The sequence below is a fragment of the Chaetodon trifascialis genome, chromosome 12 (assembly GCF_039877785.1).
Source record: "Chaetodon trifascialis isolate fChaTrf1 chromosome 12, fChaTrf1.hap1, whole genome shotgun sequence".
NCBI lineage: Eukaryota > Metazoa > Chordata > Actinopteri > Chaetodontiformes > Chaetodontidae > Chaetodon > Chaetodon trifascialis.
In genome coordinates this window covers 19469727-19487080 of record NC_092067.1, presented here as the reverse complement: position 1 = coordinate 19487080, position 17354 = coordinate 19469727, and the positions used below count along the sequence as shown (strand labels likewise).

The 17354-nt window shown below is 40.8% G+C and overlaps 1 protein-coding gene across 1 annotated transcript in view; it reads left to right on the top strand.

Annotated features, from left to right (window-relative positions):
* The window catches only part of asic4a (acid-sensing (proton-gated) ion channel family member 4a), an 82334-nt gene extending 67061 nt beyond the window's left edge, over positions 1-15273 (top strand). The window contains exons 2-10 of the mRNA XM_070975502.1: positions 1360-1504; positions 1859-1986; positions 2113-2266; positions 6967-7020; positions 8772-8925; positions 11647-11738; positions 11899-11978; positions 12662-12769; positions 14161-15273. Of these exons, the coding sequence (XP_070831603.1) occupies positions 1360-1504; positions 1859-1986; positions 2113-2266; positions 6967-7020; positions 8772-8925; positions 11647-11738; positions 11899-11978; positions 12662-12769; positions 14161-14298 (1053 nt within the window). The 3' untranslated portion in view covers positions 14299-15273. The remainder of the gene's footprint in view (positions 1-1359; positions 1505-1858; positions 1987-2112; positions 2267-6966; positions 7021-8771; positions 8926-11646; positions 11739-11898; positions 11979-12661; positions 12770-14160) is intronic.
* The last annotated feature ends 2081 nt before the right edge of the window (positions 15274-17354 follow it).

Below are 17354 nucleotides of genomic sequence, written 5' to 3'. Positions count from 1 at the left end.
GCATGAACAGCAGGGCTCGTCACTCCGATGCTTTTGGAATTCATCAACTTTTCATTCTCAAAAGCCTGTTTTCCTCAAAACCAGCCTTGACCTCAGCAAAATTAATTTTTTTTTTCCTTTACAGTCTCCTTTTTTATGCATCTGCACAAGCATTGAAGTTTTTCATATCTAGCCAACAACTATCAAAGCAGTTAGCCACCTAGATAATTGAGTTGTCTGTTTTAAAACGGCGCCTCTGAAAGACTGAGGCTAATGCTAACATGTCCCAGGCAAAATGTCAGCATCCTCACCAGCTGGTCCTCATAGAGGAAATCGCAATGAAGAACAAGCATTGCTCATGTATTGCAGCATACAGCTAGTTAATCTGTGTATTTTAATTATGATAATGAAAAACGTAAGATCAGAAAAGGGCTTTTTGGGTGGCAAATGTAACACTAATTCAGGCTAATTTGTCCAACCAACCTGATGTTCACTTGTTAACATCACTCCCAGTTGGGAAGCATAACACTATTACTCTAGGTGGATACAGCACAATGCACACCGCTTCACCATGAAATCCAAAGCATGACAGGTCAGCCGTGCATGCTAACAGTTTGCTAAGCTATGATTGGACTATCACTGCTGGAGGGAGGGGTTTAGTGAATGATCAATTGAATAATTAAGGATAAACGTGCGTCGTTGTTTTGTTCACAACATATTAGTGATGTAATTAAACCTTAATCAGGATTTTAAAAAAAGGTTGTTTTCGTCTGTTTATTAAAATACTTGCAGCTTCCTGTGTCTCAGACTTTGGATGAAGTCTCTAGTAGCCTTTTGTTTACATGTAGATCACGGATTGTCCCTTTAAAGCTCTCAGGAGATAACTGACTTGTAAGATGGATATTTTCTGCAGTGCAGCAGTTTAGATGAGAGGCATAAACAAAGAGATGATGCGTCCCCCACAGAGACAGCTCCTCTGATAGGTGGTGACGTGATAGCTCATTCAAAGCGGCCTCTCTCTTATTGTCTTTTGTTTTCTTTTGAAGGAAGATTAAAGAATCTTTTATGCCATTTGATATTTCAGTGGGATGGTAGTACTATTGAGCTGCATTGTGCAGGGTTTGTGTGTTGGGAATTCATTCAAATACCGCTTATCAAAGTCCATGAGGGACTGAGCCAGCAGACTGCATCCAAAGGTTTGTGGGTAATATTCAGCAACTTGCCCAAGCAGACACTCAGCTTGTTTATTTTTTTTTTTTATTTTTTTCCTTCATATCTCTGCCTTCATTTCAATGCACCACCAGTAGAATGTTGTCACATCCAGTATGTGGACTGTCATGTTTATGGTGATGTTCATGATATGAATGTATTCTCTTCCAGGTTTACACTAGATATGGGAAATGCTACACTTTTAATGGCAACAAGACCACATCCAGGAAAACCAAGCAGGGCGGAATGGGAAATGGGCTGGAGATCATGTTGGATATCCAGCAGGATGAGTATCTGCCCATCTGGAGAGAGACAAGTAAGCCTCAAAACTATTTGTCCAATATAACCCCATCCTATGCTACAGCCTCAGGTGCCTCTGCTGGGCTTTATATAAAAAAAATAACCTGCATCAATATCTTTGGATCATGTACTGTAAATAATACATTTTTGATTGCATTCCAGCAACCTGGAAAATGTGATTTGTAGAGGGAAATTCCTGAACAGAATACACTGCCTCAGATATGTGTTTGCATTGTAGTTGTCACATAAAACATGACTGAAATACGGTTTGCAGTTAGCGTCTAGCTGTCATGTGTGGCAGCCATGTGAAATTCCCTTGTACTCTCCCTTTGCACAACGCTCCATGCTCGTGCTCTGTTTCATCCTGGAGATGAGACATCCCTGGAGGCCGGCATCCGAGTTCAGATCCACAGTCAGGACGAGCCTCCCTATATCCACCAGCTGGGCTTCGGCGTCTCTCCGGGCTTCCAGACCTTTGTTTCATGTCAGGAGCAGAGGGTAGGTCTTCTTCATCACAGCTACGTAGTCCCCGCTCCCCCCCACCACCACCATATTACTGTTCTCCCTGCAACCATTCATCCCTGGTGGTTCGGACTGGGGTCTAATAAATCTCTGTGTGCTTAGCTGACCTACCTGCCCCAGCCTTGGGGGAACTGCCGCTCCACCAGCAAAGAGAAGTTCCCTGGATACGACACATACAGCATTAGCGCCTGTCGTTTGCTCTGCGAGACCAATGAGGTGCTGCGACTGTGCAACTGCAGGATGGTGCACATGCCCGGTAAGATCACAACCTACCTCACATTTACTGTGAAAAAAAAGTTTGCATGAATTGCATATGCTCATATATTAGTAATTCATAATTTCAGATTAATGTGAAAAAACTAGGAAGTGAGAAATGTGTAAACAAATCATTCAAGGTCATGAAGTAGGATTTATAAAGTAACACAACTCACACTGGGGAAATCAAAGCATGAAATACACCAACAGTCTTCATGTTTTCAAGTATTTCCACACTGTTTTTACAAATCGTGTAGTGTAGCGTGAACGGAAAAACAGCCAGCCCAGTATTTGCATGATATGACTATATCATTACAGCTGATATCGTATTATTAGACGACCCATTGTACAAAACGGGTCATCGTTTTTGGCTCGCTTTAATATTTCCAGCACAGATATAATTTGGGCTGCCACATGCCTGACCTTGATGCTTGATATTTGGAGTGGGATGCTCTTCAGCAGTGCTGGCAGCTCTCTGGCCAGTGACTCTTCAGACTACATCAGTCTCAATGAATTTTGGATCCACTCGTTCATACATTTCAGCTGTTTGGGAATTGTTCTGCTGTGCTTCTGCGGCCCCATTAATCATTTTGTTTATTATTATTATTGGTCCTGGTTGTTCTTGTGCTTCGTTTCCATTGGCAGACGGTTTGCAGGCTGCTCTTAGGATCCCTGCCTTTTATACGATTAATTTAGCATTGACTTACACTAAGACAGATTGCCTCAAACACACACTAATTTTTATGTATGTTTTCATGAATCACATGTAGTCTTTTCTTATATTTCTGATCATTTTTAGGACAAATCAAGATAAAAAAGCAAAGCATTTTTTAATCGGGCCCAGCGTACAGCAGGCAATCATTATAGTGTTTAACTCAAATGACTAGTAAACATTAGCACACAAGATATCAGATTGCACGAGTGGGCGAGTGCATGTGAATCCCACTTGAATACAGACTGAAATAAACACAGAAAATGACTCAATGCAACATTTTGAAGTTTATCTAGTAACTTATGAAACGCTAAAAGAATCAAGCAGTGACAAACAAAATATATCAGAGGCAAATCTATAGATGAATTATGGTGACAGCAGAATGATAAACAGACACAAAAATAGAGAAGACATGTAGCGTCAGGTCGAAACTTTTCCTATTAGAATGCTCGTCACTGTCGTTCAACCGTTCAGCTCCTCTGCTCAGCTCGGGTGATATGTTGTGGAGGTGAGTTCAACGAACTCAAAGTTAGGTGCTTGGACGTACTCAGCGCGTGCGTCATCATGGCCGTGGTGCATGAAGTCAAAGAGATGAGTCACTGAATGCAAACTGTGTCTGATAAGCAGGCATGTGTGAGGTGGTAAGTTAAGGCAGGAAATGTATTTAGGAGCCGTTTTCATTTACATGCTTTTACACGGTGCAGCTGACATTTGCAGCCTTATTTACCATGATTGAGAATACGAGAAAATCAATTGATGTGAATAAACAACACAGTATGGGACATTTGAGGTAGAAATGAGTTTTAATACTAATTTCACCCCATGCAACTGAGCTGATGCATTATGGGGTTTTGACAAAGGAACTCTCTTCACCAGGCTATAAAATATAAAGACTGTACCTGTCATACAGCGATGTGTCCAGGCTATTGACTGCGGTGGGACTTAGCAGGGGCACCATGAAGTGCATGCAAGGACACACACACTCATGCACGCACGCACACACACACACACACATCACTTGTGGGGACACGACATAGACTTACAACCATTTCTGGGAGACTAACCATAACCATAACCATAACCACTACTTGCCTAACCCAAAACCTTACCCTAATGTTAAGGGTTGTTAAGGGAACTTGTGTTCTGTCCCCGAAAGGAAGGCATGTCCCCACAGTGTGACTGTGTAACCTGATTTATGTCCCCACAGCGTGAGTTATAACACATGTCCCCACACACACACGTCAGAATAGCATTACTTTACCATTTCTCATATCTACTTTAATTGCTAACATGTCAGTTTCTTACGGTTTCTCATACCCCTGTGTTTAAATTTTTTATGAAGATAGTCCTTCCAGTAACACTACAGGGTGGCACTGTACAAAAACAATAAAAGCTGACAAGCTATATTCTTTAAGTCTTCAAATAGAAAGTTGGCTACATACAAAGGAAAACAGTGCACATTCACAAGCACTTGTCCAGCAGTTCGTTGGTACTCAGGTCCCACCTCTTACAAGGCAGATAGCCAATCATACTTTAGGATAATGGGGTGGCACTTGGAGTGGCCAGTCAGATTTCAGGGGTGGCCAGTGCCACCCAAGGTCCCCATTTCAGACTTCGGTTTGCAGGCGGTAATGGCCAGTGGTGGCCTGATCTGGAGAGAGAAATCCCAGCTAATCATTTGATCTCAACAGGCTGTGAAGTGGACACGTTTCTAATCAGCCTGTGTGCTCTGCAGGGTGACCACCTCACCGCAAGACCAGGGTACAATAAACCCAGGAGCTCATGAGTTTTGGAAAACTAGCTAACAACCATATCCATCTGGTTTCTGCATGGATACATCTTACTGCTTTCACTTCACTGATCCCTGTTTTGTCTCTTTTTAAGTCTCACACACCTGCAAACGAATGAAAACTTACATTAAAAAACCCTCCGTCTTATCAATCAGCTGTCCAGAGACACTGCTCCTCTTTAATTTTTCAAATGAATGAGACGTGTAAGAAAAAGGAGTGGGAAGCTTTTGGGTTAACAGACAGAGCTGAGGTGCTTAGAGTGCAGCAGAACCACTTTTCTTTCCATGATGATGTATCACATCAGATATGATATTTATTATATCGGATATAATAAATGTGGAAGATTTCCAGACCACTGGCCCAGTCTGGCTTTGGAGGAGCGCTTCTAGGTAGCAGGAAGCTCGCATTAGTTCATTGCACTTATCAATAGTGAATAAAATTTATCGTTGCATATTAAGTTTGCTGAAATTCCATAAGCTTCCTGTGAGTAATTGGTTTAAAAGCCCGCCAAGGGAGCATGAGGCCAAGTTGTGAACTGAAAATCTTTTAACAGCCTGGATGTGACAGCAAAGTACTGTATCAATGAAATGTAGGAGCGCTGCGCCGTACACAATTTACAGTATCATTTTTTCTCTCCAGCAGTCCTCTGCAGCCACAGCCGCTACAGTTTTGTGTTGCTTGGATTTTTATTCATTTTAACAGTTTGCTTTTGAGAGAGCTGCACAAATGTTTGCGATCCATTTCTTTCTCATGCTCACATAATCCAGCAACCATTTGCAGTCTATTTAACATGCCAGCAAATTGTCATCAGCATGTGTTCACATAATCTCACATTTGTTTACAGCCTGTTGCTTATAGTTCTTCTTTTCTATGAGTTATTGTCGCTTATTGTCCTTTAATAGTTTGTGTGTTTTTTGTGCTTTTGAGGCACTGAATTACGCTGCTGTTTATGTTCTTATGTTGCTTCTGTTGTTACTTCCACTGAGTAGATGGCGAGATCTTTAAGCATCCGCGTTTGTGAGCAGGCCGTCATTAAAACGATTCCTGAAATTTGTGATTAGTTTCTGAGGTGGCTATTTGTAAAGCATTTTCTATTTTTGCTCACGACTCTTGCACCACGAGGCATAGAAGCAAAATTGTGTTTTCCTGGAATGTTTGGTTTGAGATGAATATTTCAGTATTTCGGCCTATTTCTATATTTGGATGACCATCACTAAAAAAAAGCTTTTAAGTTGTTCTTGTTCTTAATATGTGGACAGCAGACAGAGACACTGCACAGCTTTTGCCTCCACACACAAAAATGAAACACACAAGAGGATTTTTTCTTCAAACACAAATGTTTAATGATGATGTATTTGGTGTCAAATCACTGCAGATAAATTCTACTCATTGAGAACAAACTGTGATCTCAGTATTGTTCTGAAAGACACAATAAGTGTAACACTATTCAGAACCAGCTGAAAGTGTGAATCGACTCCTTCCTCAGATCATCAGACATCATTTCACTGTGTATCAATCAACATTTCTCGCTGACGGAAACTGTTTCCAGGCTGTCAAAAAAAGCTTACATTTTAGCTAATTTTCCAACATCGCCTAGCTGACTTCAGTCACTCAGTGAGTCAAAACCGCATTCATCGCTGTTTTGCGTCCCCTGGAAACAGTTTCCCTTTTCGTCTGTGCTACTTGCAGCATTTTTGCTTGTTTGCACACATGTTGCAGAATTGGCGAATATGTTTTCTTAATTTTGTCATGTTTTGCCTATTTCCGTGTATTTTCATCAGCTGCGGTGTGTTGAGCTCTGCAGGCCACCGTAGGAGGGGAATTGCACAAAACATTAAACCCATGAACGTTTCACAGAGAGACAGACAGACACAACTCTGCCAATTAATTGTGCTGCTGATGAATACCTGCCATTAATGGCCTGGGCAATATGTTTGTCTGCCAGGAAGTAACTCATTGATTGTTTTTTAAAGACTCTCTAAATATGCCTCACGGGTGAAGGCAGCATGCTCCATTTCTCAGTGCAATCAAGGACAGACGTCCAAGATGGCCCAGGCGCCGTGGATGGAAGCCATCCTCTGTGTGCCTGCCTTCATTTGGAGATGAATAATAAGCTGTGGAGTGTTGTTTGCAGCAGACACGGGTCACTGATCATTTTGTTTCTGATTGATCAGACTCATTTTCTGTTCTCCTTTCCAGGAACTGCAGATATCTGCCCTCCCAGTAAAATCAACTGTGTTGACAAAGCGCTCGGTAAGAAACAATCCCCCTTCATTTCTTTTCTCATTACAATAGGTTCCCCCAAAGGGAAATGGAAACACAATCAGTAAATATGATAAGGATTTTTTTTTTCTGTGATACAAATACCTGGAGGTAGACTTGATATTTTGAAATGACTTTTCCTCATTGTGATTTAGTCACTTTATAGCTTGACGGCTGTGCTGCCTCCATTGTTGAACCGTTAATATTAAACTGACTCTCCAGTCCTGCATATCTGTGCCCCCCCTCCACCCTCAGCTCCGACCTCACTCTCCACCAGCAGACATCACAGCTGAACAAAGGTGCCTTGGTTTCAAAGGCCTTATGGTTGCAGTATAAAAGGCTTTTTTTTTTTTTTTTTTTTGCAGTCATGGCAGGCCCATAAGTACGCTACAATTATCATTTCTCAGCCAAATAAGCCAGAAATTTAATTATGTCTCTCTTTGCCGAAGTCAAACCCTATTCATAATATGGCTGAATGAAATCTTAGATATATCTTACAAGAATGGGCCATATTCATGTGTCGTATTCCTGAATCAAATAGCGTGAATAAATTCACCCTCCATGAAAGGTAATAAATTAGAATATAATTTATATATTAAAGGTGTTTTGTTCCCACATCAGACAAAGAATATATGCCACTGTGCTCCCTACATGCACATACCTTATTGTTGGAGTTATAAAATACATAAATCATCAAATTATAATTAGTGCTTTTAGTGCTCCCTCTCTCTCCGTTTTTGTCTGGACTGAATGCAGTTGGAATTTGAAACAGAGATTAGGAAAAGCTATTTACTCTCCGGTGTGCGTGGTGTTGTTTTAGAGTTTGGATTGTGAATTGTGAATGTGTATTTGTTAATGTGTGAACAATTCATGCTGCATGTTAATTGGGCGCAAGTCTAGGTATGTTTTCCAGAGTAGTGCTTACTGCATAGTGTGCCTCATCGTTTATACTCCAAACAAATATCGTAACTGAATAGCTGTAAACACTTTTGCCACATTTGTTGTCTCTTAGATAATACAGTTAGACTAACGCTTCATTTTGTTAATATATACAGTGCGATGCTGGATACAGCAGCTAAAGAAGTGTAGAAAACCTGATGAGACCTGGCATTTTGTTGCACATTTTTTCATTAAATGATTTTGTAAACTGTTCATTCTTGACTTAAAGGCTGTGATAAATGTGTTCACCCTTAAAGTCACAAATACAAGTGTGAGAAAGACAAAGTACTCGTCATCCCCAGGGTGTGAATCTAATATGATAAGATGCTGAGTGCTAAAAATCTGCTCCGTCTCACTAAAAATACACGTTTTATCCTTCAAAAGCTCTGTGCTGAAAAAGCCACACAGACAGCAGCACACATTCGTACTCATTTTGTACAACGTGGCTGTTTACGAAGGGAAGTTTCATTTTAATGAGAATTAACAGGTAATGTAATGCGTTCCGTCAGCACTGTTGTTACCTATAGTCTAAAATAAAATGTGCACATAATTGAAGTGTCCTGATATATTGTTTAGTTTTAACCAATTAGAAACATAGCATTTCTGTGGTCATGATTAAGCCAGATATTTTTTGTCAGAGTTGGTGGAGACCAAAGCAGAGGTAAAAGTAAAGTGAATCTATTATTATTATTATTATTATTATTATTATTTTCTATTGTATCTTGTGTGTTTCAATGGTTCAAATCAGCACTGAAACTGACCCAGTCGACAACTGTTGAACCGCTGTTTTCATTGTGTTGCAGCACAGCAGCAGAAGAACAGCGGGGACGCCTGTCCATGCGAGACGCCCTGTAATCTCACCCGCTACGGTAAAGAGCTCTCCATGGTCAAAATCCCCAGCAAGGGCTCTGCTCGCTATCTCTCCAGGAAATACGACAAGTCAGAGGACTACATCAGGTACGACAGGAACCTTCAGCAAGACTAAACTCGCGTATGAGCAGTGATGTGGTGCTCAATAAAAAGGGCCATAAACTATGACCTCCAGTCTGTGACCACAAACAGACAACCGTAAATATAAACAAAAATCAATGCTATTTTCAGACGAGCATCAATTTAGATTTTGTCTTCAGGTGAACGGTTGATCTTTGAATTAGGAAGTCTGGTGACAGCAAGCTGACTGTCAGGTACCATGAGGTCATTGTATTTGCATAATGTTTATATCTGATCTGTCAAACGCTGATCAACATATCTGGACACCTTTAAATCAGATTACCATGAAATTGAATAGATACTCCATTAAATGAATATAGTCCAGAGGAATATTTCACATGCTTTTGATTACCTCCGACCTGTCAAGCACTACCATTAGGTCAATATGTCTTCAGATTGAATTGAATCAGTTTGATCTTCATGTTCCCCGCAGAGCAATGACAATACTTCAGGTGTCTTTTCCTCCAGGACCGCTTGCAGATTTTTTCCACTTATACATAAAAATATGAAAGGAGCAGATTGTCGTGAAATTAAATTAACAATAATGATCCTGAGAGGATAAAACATTTCAATTTTGTACACTCCTGTGGCACCACCAAAATGTCAACTTTGCAGACAGAATATCTCAGCTGTAGCTATTGGGCAGACTGCCAGCAGATTTGGTGATGAACCTGTCTGACTTTAAAGGCCCCACGGCCATCCCTGTAGCGCCACCCACAGGAAAAAAAAAATGCTACTAAAGCTCAGAGAATAGCATGAACGTCATACACTGAGCGTCAAATTTCAAATAGTAATGAGGAAAAATCAGTTAATCTTAACATCTGCATGTTAATTCCTCTCTGTGAAATAATAATAATACAATGCAATAATGCAATATAATGAATAACAATATAGTTACAGGCGTTGTAGGTCACAGGTACCCCACAGATTCGCTTTTTATTAAGTTAATCAACAAACTGCAGGTTGTTCAATTTATAAAATGTTATTTCAAAAAGTCCTTAATGTTTATTTTAGCATATTTAGCACTGTATCACCTTGGAATCACCCTTGACAATAAACTCAATTTTAGTCATCACACAACTGACATCTATAGCAGCTACTGCTGCTGCTGCCCGTAGCACCCTAATTTCCCCTATGGGGGATTAATAAAGTTTTTATCTTATCTTAAACGCTGCCAACAGAAGTTCTCCTGTACAGCAGCATCATAAACTCATCCTCCTCTACTGTTCCACATGCTGCTTCACGATGCTCACTGTCACCAGCTGGAACAAACTCCTCAAAACCACACACTGAAGTCACTGGTCTCCCTACTCCTAACCCCACAGCCCTCACTGACACCGCCAGCCATAGCACCCGATCCCAGCCAACACCTGAACTCGTGCTTCACTTTACTCCCATCCGGCAGCAGATACAGATCCCTGATCTGTAAAAAAGCACGATACGCTGGGAGCTAAGAGCCCTCAACAAACTGTTTTTTAACTGGTCTTATGTGTGTACAGGCTATAGGAGCAAATTTCCTCAAACAATGGACAGTAAATTATCTATCTATGTTCCAAACAGGTGTTTTTGGAGCATTCCACAACTTTCCCAGTCTTTTGTTGCTCCCTCCCAATGTGTTTGAAACATGTTGCTCCATCAAGTTCAGAATAAGCAGATATTTACAAGAATTAAAAACATTAAATATATTGTCTTTAAGGGCTGCACGGTGGAGCAGCAGGTAGTGCGCGTGCCTCACAGCAAGAAGGTCGCAGGTTCGATTCCCAGGTCGGGCCTTTCTGTGTGAAGTTTGCATGTTCTTCCCGTGCATGCGTGGGTTCTCTCCGGGCACTCCGGCTTCTTCCCACAGACCAAAAACATGCTCATTAGGTTGATTGGTGACTCTAAATTGCCCCTAGGTGTGAGTGTGAGTGTGAATGGTTGTGTGTATGTGCCCTGCGATCGGCTGGCGACTGGTCCAGGGTGTACCCCGCCTCTTGCCCGTTGACAGCCGAGATAGGCTCCAGCCCCCCGCGACCCCGAAAGGGATAAGCGGCATAGAAAATGGATGGATATTGTCTTTATACTGTTTTCAGTTGAGTAAGTGTCACCAGTGATTAGCAAATTATCACATTCTGTATTAATTGTGTTACACACAGCATCACAACTAGAAATTGAACCTTGTGTCAACATCATTATATCATTTGTTATATCCAGCACATTAATATTATGAGGTGTAATGAACATTGTAACTCCCAGTGACTTTAACTCCTAATCCTGTTCTACCACATGTTTTATGGAACAACAGATTATAATGAACTTAACGCATTTACAGCGGCCTTTCACCGCAGCTCCTCACACTGCCTCGTAGTCAGGGATGCGGTAGAAGGTAAGCACGCCTAAACCAAAGAGCTCATGATGCCTCACAACGCTTAATATTACCAGACAGAGATGTGGCAGTGACTGAGCATGCTGTCAGTGCTCGTTCTGCTCATCTCAGTTAAACCCTGAAACACCTCATTATCTCACAATCGCTGGTTAGATCTGTGCAAAATGCTGCAGGCCTGACAATCCCATCACGACAATTTACAGTGAGCATAAAGATGACTTGGAATGGTCTTTTTTCAAATTATGTTAGATTTGTAGTGAATTATAGAAACACCGCAAGTGTGTTTCACTTTGACATTCACACTCTCTCTGCTTGTTTTCCAGAGACAACTTCCTGGTCTTGGATATCTTCTTTGAAGCTCTGAACTATGAAACAATTGAGCAAAAGAAAGCCTACGATGTTGCAGGTTTGTTAGGTAAGATTTCTGTCACCTTTTTTCTCTCTCTTCTAAATATTCAAATAGACTTGCTTGCGCAGAATGAAAGGTGTTGTACTTTCATTACCATTGGTGGCAAACAGGAGCTGCTTTGGCTTCGTGCCCGTTGGTCTTCTTCTTAAGTAGTCTCTCTTCTCAGGTGACATCGGTGGACAGATGGGCTTATTCATTGGAGCCAGCATCCTGACAATCTTAGAAATACTTGATTATATCTATGAGGTACAGTTTGCGTGCAAGCCCACACACAACAACCAGTCATCATGTGAGATCAGAAATGTGTGTGTGTGTGCGTGTGTGTGTGTGTGTGTGTGTGTGTGTGTGTGTGTGTGTGTGTGTGTGTGTGTGTGTGTGTGTGTGTGTGTGTGTGTGTGTGTGTGTGTGTGTGTGTGTGTGTGAGATCTAATTAGCACTAATTAACAGCCAGATTTCTTCAAGAAGTCTTTTGAAAATTACAGTATTTACAAAACACATTAGTACCTTCATTGCTCTCTTGTTCAGCAAAGTCCATTTTTTTAATGTTATGCATGTCAGTATGTTGTGTATGACTGTTCTTCCCAAACATAATCATGAGGAAAGGACCAGCAGTGTAAATGTTTATTATGCATGCGAGGAGTTTTATTTGATTTCCAGGCTGCAGAACCTAATATCTGCTCAGCTCTGTGCTGATGACATGCTGCTAACGCTGATCATGAAATGAACTCGTGTCTCAGCTGTATCCCCTTTAAGCTCTCAAGGCCGCTGCCTGCTGACTGCCAAACATGTATGAATAAAGCAGAATCAGAGGGAGGGACTGTAATGCAGACATCACAGTCAATGAACTCTACACTCTGGTGCGTCTCTTGTCTCTCTCGCTCATCTCTGCTCTTTCACCCTCCGTGCTGCTGTGCTACGGGTGAAACCAGGTGATCAAGCACCGGCTACAGCGTCTGCTGAGGCCGCAGAAAGAGGAGAAGAACAAGCCGCAGACCAGCACGGTTGCAACTGTGGGTCTAGAGGAAATGAAAGCAAAGGTACAGCACATGCCGTACTGTAACAGCAGCACTGTTTTCATACCAAGAATACAGCTTTCCTTGCAGCACTGTAACTGCATTACACTACAAGGGAGCAATTTAGAGAGAGACAAATTAATTTTTCCACTTCTAAAATCATGAAGAATGTATTGTTCCTAATTAGTCTTAACCACTGTGCAAAGCGCATCCTCCCCTGGAGCTTGGATTTTGTTATTGCACAACTTTATCCTGAAGTTGCTTCTATCTGAACAATAGACTTCTTGTTTCACATCTAACCGCAACTGTGTCTCAACACTATGCGTTAAGACTATAACAGGGTCAGCCAGAGATATCATAGTGATGTATTTTGTTACTCTTCAGTCATTGCAGTTTTGATTAGGTTCAGATGGTGTGACTGGCTAAGTTCCGATGCTTTCTTTTTATTCAACTGCAGACAACAAATTAGTTTAGAATATGGGCAGAAGACCCCAGTATCTATAGCAAAATCCAATAACAATTTTACAGAAAATACATTCAAGCTGACCAGTAGCTCTGGAATGAATTTAATCCTATGAGTTAAATATAATTTACACTCAGCTACTCTTGTGCCGGCTTGCTGCTGGTATCTTTCTCTGTGGAAACATAGAAAATGATGCAGTGTAAGTGTTACACACACAGCGGCTTACACACTGTATTTAAGAGACCGGATCCAGCAGTTTGATTTGTAATATGGTCATCCCACTGAATCAACAATGATAAGCGACAGCTGAGAAACTGACAGCCTGCAGTATTTTTAAAAAAATTGGACAAAATCTTTCATTCACTTTCTTTTGAGAGTTAGATGAGAAGATCGATATCAATCTCATAAATTAAAGAGGAAGAGTGCGGACAGCGTAGCTTAGCATAATGACCTGAAGCAGGGGTAAACAGCTAAAGATCTCTAATGACATGCATCTTCTTCTTTTTTTTATCCATACTTAAGCAGAAGTCTAAAGATGACATTTTTAGGGCAAGTTAAGTGCTGTTACTACAGCCAGGTGAGATATCATCACTGAGCAATAAAAAACTGAACTCACTAATCACATCTGGCTAGCTGCGCGTAGATGAAGACACTGCACAGAAGTACTGTAACACAAAATAGTTGCAGCACATAACCCCAAAACCATAAATCTTCATGTTACATGTAGATTAAAGACGTTAAGAGGTGTTGGGGCTAGCTTGTTCCCCCTGCTTCTAGTTTTTATGCTAAGCTAGGCTAACCAGTACCTCCAGCTGAGATGAGTCTAGAGTAGCATTAAGGTTCTGACAGTAGTGTCTGGGTTTGACTGTCGAGAGATTATTCTGGATCGTCTTATTGTCATGTCTGAAATTACACGGCATCTTGAAGTCCTTGTTTGCTTTGCCTTCAACAGGAGCCCAATGACATGACACGGACTCACCCAGAGGGGGCGTACGCCAACACGATCCTACCCAACCACCACCACCCTCACCCTCACCCTCACCACCATCACGCCGGGCACCACGGTGTGTTTGAGGACTTCGCTTGCTAGAGCCAACCATCATTTCCGGTCCTGGTGACACCAAAAGATAAGAGCTGTCTGTGTTGAGATCAGTAACAGACCGTTGGCATTTCCGTCGGTCCTTTGCTGTCACCAGTGAAAAGCTACAGCCAAAGTCGAACACCAAACTTGTGCTGCTAATGAAGCACCTGTACGTACAGTATGTAGGCACAAATTGGACACCGCTTTTACTTTTTCTTTTCTCTCTCTCTCTCTCTGGATGGGACCCGTCTCAACTTTGTCCAGCTTCACATGAGAAGTCAAGCACTTTGCGATTTCAGGAACAATTTTCGGTACATGATCACTATAAGGGAAGAGGGAGGAAGCGGAGGACTGCATGTCACCTTGATTCAGTTTATACTCCAAAAAAGTATAATTTATTTATTCAGCTAGCATCTCTGATTTTCTCTGTCTGTATCCCTCCATTCATCTCTGGTCAAACTTTTCCTCCTCCTTCATGGAAAACTCACTGTACCATATCAAATCATTGCACATTATAAATTATGTAATTATTTAAGGAGATACTATTATCTATATGTTCTATATTGTATACAAGATGAGACTACTGCGGTAAGCAAACCTTACTCATGTTACATCCATCCAAAATATGAGGGGAATCATTTAGGCTGAACTGTATGACCTTGGCTTAGAAGCATCTTTCCACATGATACACTTTGTCTGGTTTGTGGTTAAGGTGTTAGAGAGTAGCATTGTACCTGTACATAAAGTCCAACTTTAAAATTAGAAGGTTCTAAAGTTCTGTTTCAATGGTTGTTGTTTATATTCAGTTAATATATAACTTATGTAATAATTTTAGTTATTTATACATTTGAGAAAAGACTTTTATATGACAATATCAATCACGATTGTAGCAATTTGCTGTACACTTACAATCTGCAGATATGTTAGACTGCCAAACATCAATACATTTGTCCAGGTAACAAAAATGGCCTGTATGAATCGTGACTAATATCTCCATCATTTCCGTTTGTGTGTCCTACTTTTTCCAAGACGACGCACAAATCCTCTGCATATGGATGATGCTTTCAGTTATGACATGGTTGTACTTAAATTATTCTTCTTACTCAGTTCATTTCTGCTCACCATCCACTCTTCATTTTGGTTAGCATCATAACTTTAAGCTGACATAAGCAATAAGAAACATAATTTTATTTTTTTGCAAAGTCATCTCCTTCAGCTTGTGGGCCAGTATCACTGTGAAAGTGTAGCAGCTATTTACAGTGTAAACCTGGCATCACTGTGTGTGTGTGCATGCGCGTGCGTATTTGTGTGCGCGCGTGTGTCTCTGTGTTTGTTTGCATGTGCACTTTAACATTTTGCACACATCACTGAGCACATTAGACTGATGCGACTCGGCTGAGCTGATCCATGAAAAAAAAGGAAAATTTGAAAATCAGAAAAGTTCGACAGAAAGCTTGGTGTGTTGCTGCAGTTGTGAGGTTTTTATCTAACAAACGTAGAATTAGAACAGCTTTTACTTTCAGGAGTTTAATCTGAAAACTGCTCTGGAGGCTGAAATATTCTTACTGGTTAACTTAATCCTCCATGGGCGGGTCAGAGACAACAGTTTTAAAGAGCACAAGTTTGCAAGGTGGGGATGAAAATAAAGATGGAGCCTCGCATCGATTCATTCACGATGGTGTTTGTCGTTATCATGGAGGGTCAGCTCGCTCACTCGCCCTGATGCACTGCAGGAACTTAACCTGTGACCTCTGGCTTCCACAGCCTGATCTTTAAAGAACTTGAGAGGTTTTGCTACGACGTTCTTCTTTGTGTTAGAAACTGAGATGCTTTGGACTGAGGCAGTGGAACCAGCTACACTGTGTCATATAACTTTACTGCATAGTTTTTATGGCAGAGGAGTTGTGGGACATACAAGGAAAACACTAAGTGCAGATATAGATTTTTCTTTTTTCACATTAATGCTAGGTCCAAGGCGAAGCTAGAGACACAAGCCAGCCAGTGTTCAAAAATGAGGTCCAGCTCTTTGAAACACTGTTTTTTCAGTTATTTTATCTCTTTAATTCAATCCCTGCACTGCTCGTCTGTGTGTTGTTGCCAGATGCTGAGAAATCATTTGTTTTTAACGGTTCTTCAACCATTGTTTGTCGTGTTCTTCATCTTTAAACCTACCCCTGTGGTGGTAAAAATCAATTGCTATTTTGATAATCAATAAGTAGTTTCAGTCATTGTTAAAGCAAAAGTCAAACACTTGCTGGTTCCAGCCTCTTAAATCTGTGGATTCGCTGCTTTTCTTTGTCATTAATGATCATAAATAAAGAGTCTTTGGTTTTTTCGACTGTTGGTTGGACATCACTTTGGGCTCTTGGAAATTACGATGAGCATTTTTCCACAATATTTTGACATTTTAGTGACTAAGTGATTAATCGATTAATTGTGAAAACAACTGATAAATGAGTCGATAATGAAAAAAGTCATTTGTTGCAACCCAACAAAATACAGATTTAGCTGACGGTGATGAGCTTAATCGGTATTGCATAAACTCATTTGGCTTGAATGTAGTAGCTGTTCATTTATCTGTAAAAGTCCTGAGCTGCAGATTTAAATGTTAGTTTTCCTGATCAATACAGATACAAAGCCCGAGATGTGATGGCTCCACGTTAAGTTCCTGCAGTGGAAAAACGGCTTCAGGTTATTGAAATAACGACAGACTAGTAATGAATTTCTAAATATTTGGCATGACTTGACACTATTCTTTGTGTCAGTAGAGAGAGCTACAGTAATTGGGCTTCTTCATATATGTATAATAGTTTCTTGTGTTCTTACCCTTCGCCTTTATCGCTGGGCTTCAATATAATGTCACTTACAGTGCAGGCACACTAGCAGCATCTTGTGAGAAGACATCTTTAGCTTTGTTTTCATCTTCACTGAATCATGCAAAGAAGTAGAAGCAGACATGAGATGTGGCCTTTTTTTAATTCACTATGACCTGAACAATATTACACACGTTGCTTAGTGCACCATAATGTCTGATGTTGTCCCATATCCATTCATATACCTGACAA